The 16588-nt window shown below is 39.1% G+C and overlaps 1 protein-coding gene across 8 annotated transcripts in view; it reads left to right on the top strand.

Moving 5' to 3' along the window:
* The window catches only part of ADAD1 (adenosine deaminase domain containing 1), a 226045-nt gene that overhangs the window by 54985 nt on the left and 154472 nt on the right, over positions 1 to 16588 (top strand). For 7 of the 8 annotated variants that reach the window (XM_033938463.1, XM_033938517.1, XM_033938496.1 and 4 more), the window contains one exon: positions 14806 to 14991. The exons of the other annotated variant lie outside the window; for it this stretch is intronic. In XM_033938463.1, coding sequence (XP_033794354.1) covers positions 14806 to 14991 — 186 coding nt within the window. The remainder of the gene's footprint in view (positions 1 to 14805; positions 14992 to 16588) is intronic. 8 annotated transcript variants of the gene reach the window in all.

The following is a 16588-nucleotide window of genomic DNA, read 5'->3' as shown; positions in this document are numbered from 1 at the left end:
CAATTTTAGGTGACTTATTTTTAAAAGAGGTTTTATTCTCATGGAGATGATGCGGTATATAAACTTAAGGTTTAGATTAGATTAGATTAGATTTATAGTCTATCAGGGGTTTTTCACTACGTGGTCAAATGTGTATTTTCAAGATTTTACTTATATTAAGTGTATGGGAGGGTAGGGTTGGAAATAGGGTTGAAATGGGTTGGTTAGGGGCGATAGATTATATGTTCAAAATATTTTAAAATTGGGAAAATATATGTTTGCAGAAAATTCAATATAAATTGAAATATTTAAAGTCGTTCATATGTTTTGATTATAAAATACATAATTTATAATGGAGGTTAAAATTTTTTCACTGAATGTTAATGGCCTTAATCATCAAATCAAAAGAAAAAAATCTTGCCTTTTTTGAAACAGAATGCTGATATATATTATATCCAGGAGACACATCTATCAGTTGAAGAATCAAAGAAGCTAGAAGGGGGATGGGTGAAGCATTGTGTTTTTTGCCCCTGGTGTAGGGAAAAAAGCTAGGGTAGCTATCTTAATAAGTAAGAAATGTATGGCTAAATTTAAGTTGATTGATTCAGATCCCTTAGGAAGATGGATGCATGTAGATAAGAGCATGGGAAATAATACACTGGCATTGATTAATGTATATACCCCCAATTCGAATCAAATTGAATTTTTCAAAACTTTACAACAGTTGATACTGCCAATGGCTGCTGCTAATTTAGTAGTGGCTGGAGATTTTAACACTGTTATGGATCCATTGATGGATAAAAAGCCTAGTAAAATTATGAAATCATTAGGATTAGAAAATTTTGCACACTCTTGTGATTTGAAAGATATATGGCAAATATTTCATTTTAATGATCGGGAATTTTCATTTTGTTCACATGTTTGGCTGAAAAACTACATAAACGAACCCAACCTGTCTTACAGTGCATTCCGCAAATCGATCAAAACCGCCCTATTCGAAAAATTCACGGACTAAAATCGTCCCCTCCCGCACTAGGACTCCCCTCCCTTTAAACGCCTTTCTTTCTTTCTCAAGATGCCCCTCATGTACTCAGATATTCGCTATCCATAGTACTCCAATTCAAATGGAAGTTCTAAAGAAATACTCAGTTACTCATTACCCATTGAACCCCAATCTGTAACTTTCCCCTCTTCACTATTGTATTATATTTAGACTCATTGTACGATACTGTATTAGACTTATGTATGGTGTTGTCTTTAGACTTATTGTATTGTATTATATTTAGACTCGTTGTATTATATTGTACTGTGTTGTATACACTCGTTGTATTGTATTGTATTGTATTGTTTTGTCTTGTATTGTATGTTGACTTATTGTATTGTATTGTGACCTTGTTATTCGCTGAATGTCCAGCCTTCTTACAGTGTGAACCGCCTAGAAGTCACCTGACTATGGCGGTATAGAAAAATAAAGTTATTATTATTATTATTATGTTCATAAATCCTTTTCAAGAATAGATTATATTTCCATTTCAAATCAAATAGTTCAACAAGTGACACAAACCTCCATAGATCCAATCATTTTATCTGATCATGGTGGAGTGTAGATTGAATTGAAATTTACAGAAAAAGATGATAGTAATTATATATGGAGATTTGATAATACATTGCTTACGGATTCAAACTTCCTTGAAGAATTTCAATTAAAGATGAATGAATATTTCCTAATTAATACTTCAGAAGAAATTTCCATGGAAACGTTATGGGATGCCTTTAAGGCTACTATAAGAGGACAGATAATATCATATTCAGCATATATTAAGAAACAATATAAAAAACAATTTTCTGATATGGAACAAGAAATTAAATGTTTGGAATATAAGTTGATGGAAAAATGGGAACAAAATACTTTGCAGGCTCTTTTAAAGGTAAAATGTAAATATAATGAGATTTCTTCAAAATTGATAAGGAAAGATTTGTTTTCTTAGCAAGCTCTGTATTATGGAAACTCAAAAAAGGTGGAAAGATTATTGGCAAATTATCTTAAGGCAAAGAAAAGAAGAAATAAAATTATTGCAATTAAAGATAAGAAAGGAAATATACATTCTCAAATTGGTCCTATTTTAAATCAATTTTTATAAAGATTTATATTCTTCCATGCTTTATTTAGATAAAGAAAAAGATGGTTTAGAATTTTTAAAATTAATTAAAGGTCCGAAAATTCCTGTTCATATAAAAAAAGTTTAGAAGAGCCTATTTCATTAAAAGAATTGCAAGCAGCGTTGAAGTCTCTTAGAGTTGGATCCACTCCAGGTGGTGATGGTTTCACGGTAGTTTTATAAATCATTTCAAATTACCCTATTATCTCAACTATTAAATTTATATCAGATTCAACTGACTAAAGGTTGCATTACAGGTACTAAGGCAGAATCTTTAACTATAGTTCTGCCAAAGCCAAATAAAGACCCTACTTTGGTTTCAAATTACAGGCCTATTTCTTTAATTAATGTAGATGGAAAACTTTTAGCTAAATCATTGGCTTTACGCTTAGCTAAGGCTTTCCCTTTTATTATTGGTATGCACCAAACAGGGTTTGTTGCTCAGAGACATTCTTCTAATAACACCAGGTTAGCTTTTCATATGTTAAATTTAACAAAAGCCATGAATGATCCGGCCTTTTCTGTATCTTTGGATGCAGAGAAAGCCTTTGATCGAGTGGAATGGACCTTCATGTATCGAGCATTGGAGTGATTTGGGATAGGTTCTGGATTTATACAAATGATCCAAACTTTGTATAGTTCCCCTGTTGCTAGATTGTATATTAATAATAATTTTTTGAAACAATTAAATTTGCAGAGGGGGGTTAGACAAGGTTGTCCCTTATCTCCTTTGCTTTTTGATATTGTATTAGAACCCTTATTATTAGCTATTCAGCAAGTGAAGGAGATACAGGGCATCCCTTACTCAGATCGGGTTTACACAGATGATATACTACTACATTTGAGAAATCCAGAAACAACCATTCCATGCTTACTTGAATTGATAGACAAATTTGGAAAAATTTTAGGATATAAGATAAATTGGAGTAAATCAGAAGTTCTTCCACTTAATGAACATTGTACAAAAGGTCTGTTTGATTCATTCCCCTTTATATGGAAGGAGGATGGAATAAAATATTTAAATATTTGGATAAATAATACGCTGGAAGAGACAATGAAAGTGAATGAAAAATTTTTATTACAGAAGGTAACAGAAATGTGTGAGCAACGGAATCCTTTACATCCGTCTTGGTGGGGTAGAGTCCAAACTATCAAAATGATGATATTGCCTGTGGTTTGTTATCAAATGGGTATGATACCAGGTTTTTTTCAGGGGTCCTTTTATAAAAAATTAAATCGTATTCTAACAAAATTTATTTGGCTGGGTAAAAAGGCCAGAATTGCTTTAGTATCTTTACAAAAACCAATTACAGAGGGAGGGGTAAATTTCCCCAATTTTTATAGGTATCATCAAGCCTATATTTTACACCAGGTATTGGGTCCTTATATATAATATGTAGGAATCAGAGAGAAAAAACTGCTACAAAATATAATAACTCTCTGTAAAGTACAGTGGTACCTCGGTTTACGAGTGCACCAGTTTGCGAGTGTTTTGCAAGATGAGCAAAACATTCTCAAACTTGGTGCTTCGTAAACCGAGCTTGCCGAGCTGTACGAGCCGCCCCCCCCCCCCCCCGGCGATCCGGCATCCCCCCCTGCTCGCATTGCCCCCCCCCTGAGCAGTCAATGACACCCTTTACCTGACTTGGCACCAGTGCCTGTGCCCGAAGATCCTCCCTCTTCTGGCGAGGCCTGGGCTGGGTGGTGCGTTGGAGATCCTCCTTCTTCTGGTCTGGGCTGGGCTGGACTGGCTTTGAGCATTTGCGCATGCTCAAAGCCTTCTGGTCTCGCTCTCAATCTCGGAGAGAGCGAGACCAGAAGGCTTTGAGCATGCGCAAATGCTCAAAGCCAGTCCAGCCCAGCCCAGAAGAAGGAGGATCTCCGACGCACCGCCCAGCCGCGCCAGAAGAGGGAGGATCTTCGGGCACTGGTGCCAAGTCGGGTAAAGGGTGTCATTGACTGCTTGGGAGGGGGGAAAGTAGAATCGCGGTGGAGGGGGGGCAATGCGAGCGGGGGGGATGCTGGTTCGCAGGGGGGGAGGAAGCTGGATTGCGGGGAGGGGTTTGGAACAGCGTCGTATTCCTCAAGGGGGGGGAGAATGGAGCAGCGCCGGTAGCCTCGTGGAGGGGGGGGAGGAGGTGGTACCAATCAAAGCAGTTTCCCTTACTTCCTATGGGGAAACTTGCTTTGATATACGAGCAATTTGGTTTACGAGCATGCTTCTGGAACGAATTATGCTCGTAAACCAAGGTTCCACTGTACACTCTATCTATTAGAAGATGGATCAGCGGTCAGTGTTCAGTGTACCAACCCGATCTCTAAGCTTAATTAAGCATAAGCTGTTAATGTCTTTTTCTAAGAGGAGGGGCCTCAGATCCCTGTGCGCTGCCAGCAGTTAGCTTATCAGCCGCACTAGAAAGGGAAACAACCTCATCGGCCTCCCTCCCACTCCTGCCTTCTGACTTTCTCCAATAGATAATCAAAAAAAGCAGTAACTTAGCTTAGGCAGGGGTTGTGCAAGTTGAAAAGTTGAAATGTCTCAAAATAAGTCTGCTGTCCCCACTGGTCCGCTCCCGCCGACGTTTCGCTGCAAAGGCTGTGTCAGGGCGGTGGACTCCTGTTTGAAAAAACAGCATGTTAGAGTGAGTAGGGTAAAGAACACCCCTCTCCGTATCCATAACTTACTCGGCTGATTTCTAAGCTCAAATCGTCAAGGACGGCAACCTCCACGAGTGGCCTCAATATATCTGCTTATTGACATTCTGACGTAAGACGTCAGTGACGTGATTGAACCAGCTGTGTGAGTTGGAGTTAAAGGACTCTCCTACTGGACTTTATAGATGACATATTTTTGCTCTGGGTGGATACGGAGGAATGTTTAGATGACTTTTTTAGTTGGCTTAATAATAGGCACACAGCTATTCAGTTCAGTATGGAGAAAATTGAAACCTCCATTGCTTTCCTTGACTTGTCTATTACTAAGACCAGTGAGGCTTTTGAGACTAAGATCTATCATAAATTAACGGATAGAAATACGTTCCTCCACTAGACCTGTTGCCATCCATGAAAACTTAAAAATAGTTTACCCATCTCCCAATTCCTACGATACAGGAGGAACTGTTCAACTATAGAGAATTATAGAATTCAAGCCCTAGAACTACGCAAGAAATTACAACAGCGGGGGTATCCGGATAGAACATTGAAATCGGCATATACTAGGGCTAGATACATAAATAGAGATCTGTTGTTAGAAAGAAGAATGAAACAGAAAGATGATTGGTGTCCTACCTTGTGTTCTTACTTTTGGAGGGGGAGTGGGTAAGGTGGCAGAAATTTTAAGAAGACATTGGCCCATAGTGCAGTTGCAGCCCCCTTTCATTGGGAAAAACCTGAGATTAGCGTATAGTCGTCAAAGAAACCTTAAAGAGACATTGTGCCCATCTGATACATCTAGGAGGTTAGACACATCATATATAGAAGGGGAACATAAAAAATGTGGAAAGTGTAAAACCTGTGATACAACAATTGAAACAATACTTCGTGTGACACGTCATATGTAGTCTATGCTATAATTTGCCCTTGTTTGAAACTCTACATTGGACAAACCACGAGGTCATTTCGGACCAGGATTGGAGAACACAGGAGCTGCTTGACATGTAGTAGGATTGAAGAGCCTTTAATCCAGCATTATGTCACCCAAGGTCATGCAGCCACAGAGTTCCAGTGCCTGGTACTTGATCACGTACCACCGATGATCAGGGGTGGAGACAGGAAACTTATCCTAATGTGCAAAGAACAAGAATGGATTCATCGCATGAAGTCCAAGGAACACAGCGGATTGAATGCAAAGATTGAGTGGCATCTGTTTCTTTGAGCATTTCAAGTCACTAACTCTAGTTCCAGACTTTTCATTCAAAAATTGCCATTCAAAGACTGATATTTAAAGAGCACTCCGATGAGTTTAAAGTCCAGTAGCTTTAACTCCAACTCACACAGCTGGTTCAATCACGTCACTGACGTCTTACGTCAGAACATCAATAAACAGATATATTGAGGCCACTCGGGGAGGTCGCCGTCCTTGCCGATTTGAGCTTAGAAATCAGCCGAGTAAGTTATGGATACGGAGAGGGGTGTTCTTTACCCTACTCACTCTAACATGCTGTTTTTTCATACAGGAGTCCCTGACGCAGCCTTTGCAGCGAAACGTCGGTGGGAGCGGACCAGGGGGGACAGCAGACTTATTTTGAGACATTTCAACTTGCACAACCCCTGCCTAAGCTAAGTTACTGCTTTTTTTGATTATCTATTGGAGAAAGTCAGCAGGCAGGAGTGGGAGGGAGGCCGATGAGGTTGTTTCCCTTTCTAGTGCGGCTGATAAGCTAACTGCTGGCAGCGCACGGGGATTTGAGGCCCCTCCTCTTAGAAAAAGACATTAAGCAGCTTATGCTTGATTAAGCTTAGAGATCGGGTTGGTACACTGAACACTGACCGCCGATCCATTTTTTAATAGATAGAGTGTACTTTACAGAGAGTTATATTATGTATTGGGTCCTCCCAGAGCCCATCGAAAATATCCCAGATTGGTTGTGGTTGGAATTGCGACTCATGTTTCCTCTGTGACTATGCCATGATCTCAATATCAAAATGCCTAGATAATATAAATAAAACAGAATATTAGTAGATACATGGAAAACCTTACGATATGTCAATAATTTAACACCTATTCCAGTACATAAATCAACAAATCGGACTATATGGCTAAACGCCAAGATTCAAATTGGCAGATTTAAGGTCATCTGGAAGCATTGGATGATAGCAGGAATACGTATTTTAGATGATGTTATATCTAATGGTAAGCTGCTTGAATTTTATAGTTGCAACACAAATTTGGATTTAATAAATCACAAAGTTTTAGATGGTTGCAATTGAAGCAGGCCATTCAGGCGGGGTTCCCTGAATAGAAAAATTTAAATAATCAATATAGTTTGAAATTCTTATTCTTTCAGGTAGACTTCCTGGAACATCAGGCCGCTCAGTGGTATAAACTGATAGCTGGATTTATAAACAAAAAATGAAAAACTAGTCTTGGAGATATTTGGAGTATTGAGATTAAGCATCAAATTTCTGCATCTCAATGGCCACGAATTTAGACTTGGCGGTTGAGATGTACAATGTCGGCATCTATGAGACAAACTTGTTTTTTTCTGTTACATAGAGCATTCTGGACCCCAGTTCGTTTACAAAAGTTAGATAGCTCTAAATCTAATAGATGTTGGCATTGTAATCTCGAAGCAGGGACTCTAGATCATTTATTATTCTATTGTCCATTTATCTTGGCCTTTTTGGAAATCAATATGGGGCCAAATAAATTGTTTATTGGAAAACTGAGTTGCGTTATCGTATGATACTGTTTTATTTGGCATGTCAATGAGGGCTAGGAGGCAATCTAAGAACAACAAGCTTCTACTAATTATGACAGGAGTTGCCTTACAACAAATAACGAGTAATTGGAAAAATTGGAAGAGACTTAACTATAGTTTTTGGTGGAATTCGTTGTGTCACATATATAAAATGGAAAAAACAATATCTATACAGAAAGGGAATTTTAAAAAATTTCAAGATGTGTAGACGCCACACGCAGAATTTTAGCGCACACTAAACCCGCACTACGCGGTGTTAGCGTCTAGTGCACACGGCAATTTAATGCACACTAAGCGCGCTCTAAAACCACTAGCTCAACTTTGTAAAAGGAGCCCTTAGCTTCTCTATTTTTTAAAGTAAAGTTTCATAATCATTGTTTTGTCTAATTCGTGCACACTAGTGACCAAAAGAGTGGATCTATCTTGTATCATATCCTGAGAATCATCTAGGAAATCTGTAAGATTAAATTCAATAGATAACAAGTTTATCCACTCCCTGCTCAGTTGTTTGTAACTTCTTCTGAGGTATATAATAGTAATTAGAGAAAGTCATAGGGCTTCTTTTATCAAGCCGCGCTAGCGGGGTTAACGCGCGTGACTTTTCATCACGCGCTAACCCCTGCACTGGCCAAAAACTACCGCCTGCTCAAGAGGAGGCAGTAGCGGCTAGCCCGAACGGCGGTTTAACTCATGCTATTACACGCGTTAAACTGCTAGCGCGGCTTGATAAAAGGAGCCCATAGTGTCGGCATTAGACAAACCTAGTACTTCCTTAAGATACTTCCTGAAAAGTATCTCAGGAGATATCATGTGAGTGATTCATGCCCAGAAATAGCTAAGAAGAAAAAATTTAAATTGAATCAGGTTGGGCAGACTGGATGGATCATTCGGGTCTTTATCTGCCGTCATCTACTATATTACTATGATCAGAAAATTGATCAAATGCAAATTCCTTGCCCTTGCAACATTTTCCAGCGCTTCTATTTTTAAATGTATATTATATGAATCTTTAGTTGATGATGATGAAAAAGGATGCAAGTTAAGGGCTTGCTTTTCAATTGACACCATCCTCTGATCTAGATTCTTAATATGGGAATCAACATTCCCCAGTTTTTCCAACCACTTCATTTGAGAAAGTTTGAACCTGACTTGTAAATGACTTCAACATACTTTCCGTTTGTGTATTTAGTAATCCATAATTCTCTCAAATTAACTTTGTGGTATTTCCTGCTGATCCTCAGACATACCAACAAAACTTATAGGTTGTGGAATTTTAACTGAGGAAATATCTATAGTAAGCTGTGAAGCAGGGACTTCTGAAGAAGTCAGTTTAGGACCGCTTTCCGATCCTACCCCAGTAGGATTTTCTGGTGGAAGAGGTGGGGACCAATTGGGAGAACTAATAGAAGCTCCCGATATTGATTCCGTTCTATTGATCTGTAATCAAGTTTCAAGTTTATTAAAATTTTGTTATCCCGCTTTTTCAAATATTAAAGCAGCGTACATTCAAAATACATTTGGTAGAGCGAACACATGTAAGATAAAGTAGCAGATTAACATCAAAATTTTAAAAACTAAACTTTTAAGACATACATCTAATAAACAAAACAACAAGTTAGCATCAAAATTTATTTTAAAAAAACTGAGCTTTAAGACAGACATATAGACTGGCACAAAAGGGAGGTGGAAGAACTACAATTTTTGAAAGGAAAGCACAATGATGGAAAAGAACAAAGGGTTAGGTGGACCCTGGATTTTTCCTAAGCAGTAAGAATTGTCAGAAGAAAATTCTATTGATTGATTAAAAGAAAAATAACATCCTTAAAAGGACGGTTGCATTGCGAAAGCATCTTCAAAAACCATGGTTTTTAGGCTGGATTTAAATTTGTCTAATGAATTAATCTCTCGTATGTAAGCTGGTGCTAAATTCCATAGTGTGGGAGCAGTAACTGAGAAAATACTATTTCTCATGGTATTAATAAATCTGAGTGATGGAATCACGAGTAAGTTCTGGTAAGATGAACGGAACGTATGTTGGGAGGAGTGGGGTATAAGAAGTCTATTGATGAATTCTGGCTGCCCAGTTTGTCTAGTTTTGAATATTAACATTGTTTTATAAGTGATACGGTGCGAGATTGGGAGCCAGTGAGATTTAACCAGTAAAGGTGTTACATGATCGAATTTTTTATTTTTTATTTTTTTAATTAAAAATAATTTTGATGGCTTTATTCTGGACTATCTGTAGGCATCTGATTTCTTTTTTTATGATTCCATGTGGCTGCCGAAACTTCTCCTCTGACGCAACCAGAAACAGGAAGTTGCATTACAGGAGACGTTTCAGCAGCCACACGCGACTTGATGAAAGCCAGCTCGGGCAGTTGGAAGACCAAAAGAAAATTGCCATGAAGGTAAGAGGAAGGGATGGGAGCTGCTGAAAGACATCTAGTAATCCTTGTAAGCTTGACTGCAGATTTCACCACTTTTTTCTATAGCACCCGACTGTCCCTCCTACATCTATTGTATTTCTACTTAGTGTTCAGGAAATCCTGTGGCACCGGTATGCTTGTGGGGCGAAGGAGAGAGTAGAAAGAGAAAAGGAGGAGCAACATCGGTCCCGCCGCCAAACATGCAGAGAAAACTTCGAACCCCTCCTTTCATATTGGACAATATTTCCCGCCCATCATACTGATTGACTGCTTTTAAATGACATTTGCCAAACCTGGTTTTATTTTTTATTGTTAGTAGCTAGTTTAAACCGATTCCTAAAAACATGGTTCTTGAAAATAAATTTGGCTCTCAAAAGAAATCTTAATCGCTGAAATGCTGATCTTTGGCTCTTTTGACTGAGTTTGCCGACCACTGATCTAATGTGATCCCCAGAAGTTTAACCTTTTCCTATCGTAATAAATTTTACATTACGCTGGTTCCAATCATAATTATTGTAACAAAGTTTTGTATTATTCACCGTTATCATTTATGGCTATTGTAAACATAATGTAAATAAGTCATAAGTCTGTAAATTCAAATATTTTATGTTCCTGGCTCTTTAGTAGTCCATACAGACTATTTATCCACTGTCTATGTCATTTTTGGAATGTCCCGTCGTCATCCGGGACACACGATAGGAAAAGATTAATAGTTCTTACATACTGGATGGGGATGGATCTGTTTGACCCTATTTAAGTGGAAAGACCATGGATTTAGTTTTGTTTATATTAAGTGATAGCATGTTGAAATTAAGCCACCTACTTATTTTTTTCAACTTTTGATTGATGGTAGAGATGTCATCAGGGTTAGTCAGGTCGATCGGATGGGTTAGCTTTATATCGTCAGCATAAGCAAAGACAGTAAAGCCAATAGATTGCCCAAGAGTGATCAGAGAGGCCAGAAAAATGTTAAGAGTAGAGGTGATAGGATAGAATCTTGAGGGATACCAAAATCATTGGGAAACCTATCAGAAGATGAGCCATTGAATAAAACTGTTGATGTGCGATCTTTGAAGTATGATATAAACCAATCCAGCACTTGTTCTGTTATACCTATATCTTGAAGACGGTTGATAAGCAATTGATCTATGGCAGGGGTGCCGAAAAGGTCGATTGCGATCGACCAGTAAATACTCATGTTGCCTTTGCGATCTGTTCTTTATGCTTCCTCGATGCCAGGTGCGTACAAGTGCCAGGCCCACAGCCTCCCTCCCCTACCCCCAATGTCAATTTTGACATCAGAAATTCCAGGCCAGCCAATCGCTGCCTGGCTGGCCCAGAATTTCCTCTCCAATGTCAGAATTGACATCGGGGGGGGGGGGGGGGCTTGTGGGCCTAGTGCTTGTACACGCCTGGCCTGGTATCGGGGAAGCAGGGAGAAATCGGCAGCAGTGGCATGGTGGGGCAGGGAGAGAGAAAGACAGAAAGAAAGAAAAAGTTGTACTCATGGAGGGACAGAGAGAGATGTTGGTTGGGGAATGGAATGAGGTCTGGAGGAGAGGAAGCATACAGGAGGCAGAAAGAAAGAAATATTGGATTTACAATCAGAAGAAGGAAGTGCAACCAAATTCATCACCAGACAGCAAAGGTAGGAAAAATGATTTTATTTTAAATTTAGTGACCAAAATGTGTCCAAATTTATATCTGCTGTCTTTATTTTGCACTATGGCCCCCTTTTACTAAACTGCAAAAGCGTTTTTAGCGCAGGAAGTCTATGAGCGTCAGGAGTAGCGCAGCTCCCTACGCTAAAATCTGCTCTTGCGGTTTAGTAAAAGGGGAGGGGGGTATATTTGTCTATTTTTGTATAGTTGTTACTGAGGTGACATTGCATATTTTAAAGTCATCTGCCTTGACCTCTTTGAAAACCCCCGAATATAAATGATAATTAACATTTTGACTGCGTACAATGTGCTTTGTGTTAAATTTTATTGTTGGTAGATCATTTTGACTTGGTCATTTTAAAAGTAGCTCACAAGCCAAAAAAGTGTTGGCACCCCTGATCTATGAAATTAGAACTACTGAATTGTGGTGGTCCAGGTGGTATATGATATTGGTATCCAGGCCAATAAGTGACAATTCAGTGGAATGATGTTTTTGAAAACCAGTTACAACTGGGGTGGAGACACAAGATTTCCATTTATGTTTACCCATAATGCTTTAAAATAAGTAACTTATCTCTCTTAGGAATGTCCTCTTGCTCCTTTGGCCACGCCCTGTGACTGCGTGCCACTGAAGCATGAGCTTCTCTCGGTGAGTGAGGCCCCCAATGTTGGGTAGGTGACTTTAACAGTACCTGATGTCCCATGGCACTTGCTGAAGAGAGGATCCATCCAGAAGCTGTAAAAGTATAGGAAATATAGTCAAATGACAAAGGAACAGGAACCAACGTTGTCCTTTGTGCCACGATAAGAAATGCTTCCTCTTAGCATAGTCCCCTTTAACCTAACTGTTGCTTAGTTTTAGCTGAACCTTCCTGGCTGCCAATTTCTTCAAGTCCAAAAAAAGCTCGTAACTGTTCAGGAGCAAAGAAAACATATTTCACTCCCAGGTATTTTACCATACATTTGTACATGGATAAGCCAGAAGAAATGTTGCACCCAGAGTTACTGTCTCAGTTCTCATTGTTAGAAATAATTTTCTCTGTTCCTGTGTTTGTCTTGTGACATCGGGGAATATCCAAACTTTTTTTTCATGAAACAAACTTTGAGAGTTAACGAAAATAGTCTTAGTACAGCATTAACATCAAAGACTAAAGAAACTAGTAAAGTAGCGTTCTCTGTAACATCAGATAAACTGGATTCTAACAGAAAAGTAACATTTAATGGATCTCTCGTATTTAAGTTCAATTCCTCTACTTCTGGGGTAGCGTCTATTTCTTTCTTAATATGTACATAGTATTTATTTAAAAATGTATATACCACACAAATACTATGTGGTTTACAAAATTGCATCATACATATTAAAAATACTAAAACATGTTTCAACAGAACAAACACAATAAAACATTAACAGCATCATTATTAACATTCAAGATCCTACATGGAATTCTTCCTCCCCTAATTCCACTATCTTGGAATTCTTCAAGACAAGTTTAAGTTTTAAGTTTATTAAAATTTTTGATATACCAAATCCACCCCAAAACTTAAACTATCTTTCCCCTCGTTAAAAGGCGTCATCTATGCGGGAAAATTAGGGAAATCTATTTTCTTCAAATTCACTGAGCTTTGGAATAACCTTCCTGCCCTGCTGCAGAATCTGGGCTCCTTCCAATTATTCCGAAAGCATCTGGCTATTCCCAAAAATGTAAAGCTCAGTACCCTCTTTATAACCACTAATTCGTATTATGTTTTTCCTTCCTTATATTAAACTTCCTGTAAACCGTGCCAAGCTCTATCTTTATGGAGAGGATGCAGTATATAAACTTAAGGTTTAGTTTAGTTTATTAAAACTTTTTTATCAAATTCATCCAACAGGATGGAAAGACAAAATCCCATAAAAACATTTATAGGACGGTAAGGCTTCAGCAGCAAATAGCATTAGCACATCTGGCATTCCGCAGGGTTCACCATTATCCCCACTGTTCTTTATATGTCATTGTTAGGAGCGCAGCTGTCTTATCTGGGGATAAAGTTATTTAGCTACGCAGGTGATTTTATGATCATTATTCCATTTGCTACCTCTCTCTATGAAGTCTTTCCTAAGGCAACAGAAGTATTAGATTTGATGGAGGGATTGCGTTAGAGGGAACGTGCTACCGAGGTGGAGAGTGGCCTGCGAGGTTCGCTACAGCTGGCCGGCGATCCTCAGCAGGCTGCTTTGAAGAGGGGCGGCAGCGGTTTGTGCCTTTGGGCCAGAAGAGACCAGGAAGCCGGGTTTGGGAGCAATACAGGCAGGCAGGGGGCCAGGGTGAGAGGGAAAGGAGGCTGCTTTGGGGGGAGGGTGTGCTGGGGGGCAGACAGCAATCATGCTTTGCTCTGGGAGGGGGAGAACAGAAGAGAGCCACAGAGCAGGCAGGCATTGCAAAACAGGGGGCCAGGGGGAGAGGGGAAGGGAGCTGCTTTGGGGAGAGGGGTGTGCTGGGGGGCAGACAGCAATCATGCTTTGCTCTGGGAGGGGGGAAACAGAAGGGGGCCACGGATCAGTCAGGCATGGCACAACAGGGGACCAGGGGGAGAGGAAAAGGGGACTGCTTTGGGGGGAGGGGTGTGCTGGGGGCAGACAGCAATCATGCTTTGCTCTGGGAGGGGGGGAACAGAAGGAGGCCATGGAGAATGGCACAACAGAGAAATACAGGCAGGCAGGGGGCTAGGGAGAGACACAGAAAGAATGACAGACAGACAGGGGGCCAGAGAGACAGACAGAAAGGAAGATAGACAGACAGCCAGTGTCCAAGGAGAGACAAAGAAAAAAAGACAGGCAGCGGCCAAGGAGAGAGAGAAAAAGAAAGACAGACACACACATCTATTCTAGCACCCGTTAATGTAACGGGCTTAAAAACTAGTAACAGATAAACTTACATCTGCCTATGCTTTTGGTACCTAAGTTGATCTTCATTAGGCTGGAAATTGTACAGACCATATCTGGTGGCGGTTGTAATTTTATATTATGTAAATTTTGGTTATATAATTGCTTCAGAAATAGTATTTTCTATGTAAACTTATTTTTGGGCTTTTGGAAAAGTTCTTGGCTGTTCTGACAGCATGTCTGCATGAAAATAGCTTTATTTTCCTGTTAGACCATGTTTAAACCATTTCATTTTAGGTCTATTTCCAGAGCCCTTGTCAAAAGTTGTTACACCTCCTCTGACTGCTCCACTTCCTCCAAAGAAAATACCAAGGGAATTCATAATAAAATATCGGCGTGGAGAACTGAATCCTATATCTGCCTTACATCAGTTTGTACAAATGCAGCGTATGGACCTAGATCTGAAAGAAACTGTAAAATCAGGTAGTGTATTTAGTCTGAAGGAACATACTTTTGACTTTAGATTTGAGTTTGAAGGAGTTGATTACTTTTTATTTTTTTCCCTGTAAAATAACTTGTATTTTAATGCAGTATCCTGTTTTAAATGGGTTTAAGATTTCTAGCTAGCATGCTAGTGATGACCTATCTGGGTCCATATTACCAAGAGTTCCTGTATCTTTTCCACAAGATACCAGAAGAGAGCACTGTCCTAAAATGTACATATTTTTAGAGCAGTACAGTCTTCTGCCAGTGGAAAGCACTAGGTGGCATCTGCCAGTGGTCCAACAATGACTAGCTTGCATAAGATCAGGAGTCTTCTCCATGTGGCCTTGAGTTGGAAAGCTGCTCACAGCATAGAATCCTACTTTTGGGCAACTGGTAGGGAACTAAGGAGGAAGATGATATTAAAGGAGAATGTAAAAGTGAAATCTGTGGATGGAAGATAAATAGGAACACACATTTGTGTAGGGGTAAAGTGGATGAGGACACATTATGGTAGAGGAGGGTTAAAGGGGGCAGGAAGGATTTGTAAGTGGAAGGGAGAAAGGCATAGGAATTTTATGAAATGAGGGTGGGAGACACAAAGAACATTGTGGGAAGAAGAGGAATAGGAAAAGATAAGGTTATAGAGGGAAAATAAAAGTGAGAAGAAAAAAAAGAGTAAAACAAGGTCAAAGTTATTCAGAGGAAGAGGCAGTGGAATGGAGGAGGAAGCCTGATAAAGTTAAAATGGTGTATTTTGCCATATAAGTACATTTCTGTGTGAACATGGGGTGCAATATTATGTTTTCTTCAAATTCTCAGTATATTTCAACCTTCAGTGGTAAGTCTAGGTTGTTTTGTTAGTTTTGATGTTGCTGTTACTGTATATCAGCTCTTTAAGTGTAGAACAAAGAGTAGACCAAATGAGTATATGGAGTAAAAAGAAATTTAACGTCCCGTGTGCCTAACATAGTGAGGCTGCGTCAGAGGCAAAACTAGAGAGAAAAACAAAGAGCAAGCTTCTCTCTAGTATAACAGCTTGCCAAACAAATAATCCTGATGTAATAATAATAATAATAATTTATTTTTATATACTGCCATACCTGAAAGTTCTAGGCGGTCCACAACAGTTAAGGATAGTACAAACAATGCATTTTATTTAAGATTCGACCAGCAGGATTTGTCAGGTGCATGTGGTAATAAATTTCTTTTTACTCCATACTGTATACTTGTTTGATCTGCTCTGTGTTCTACATCTGAATCATCACAGTTCTGGGTCATTCCATGTCAAGTGGTCTTAATTTTAGAAAAGTGCCCCACCTCACTATCACAGATTTTGATGAAACTTTATATGCTGAATCTTACATGACCCAAACGAACTCTGGTAAAGTTTGTAGAGATATAGCTCTTTGTTTGTTTGATACCATACCACAATCATGTATAGTATCCCTGCACAATTTTGGCAACTTTTAGTCAAAATATTTCCTTGACCATTGAAGCAAAACCAATGAAACTTGGCAATCTTTTACAACTTTCTACGATCCATTTAATGGATCTAATGTGGATTTTCATTTTTTGAAACTGATGTATGTAAAAA

Source organism: Geotrypetes seraphini, chromosome 1 (assembly GCF_902459505.1).
Source record: "Geotrypetes seraphini chromosome 1, aGeoSer1.1, whole genome shotgun sequence".
Classification (NCBI taxonomy): Eukaryota; Metazoa; Chordata; class Amphibia; order Gymnophiona; family Dermophiidae; genus Geotrypetes; species Geotrypetes seraphini.
The sequence above is the reverse complement of the archived record's forward strand: the minus strand, read 5'-3'. Positions and strand labels throughout refer to the sequence as shown.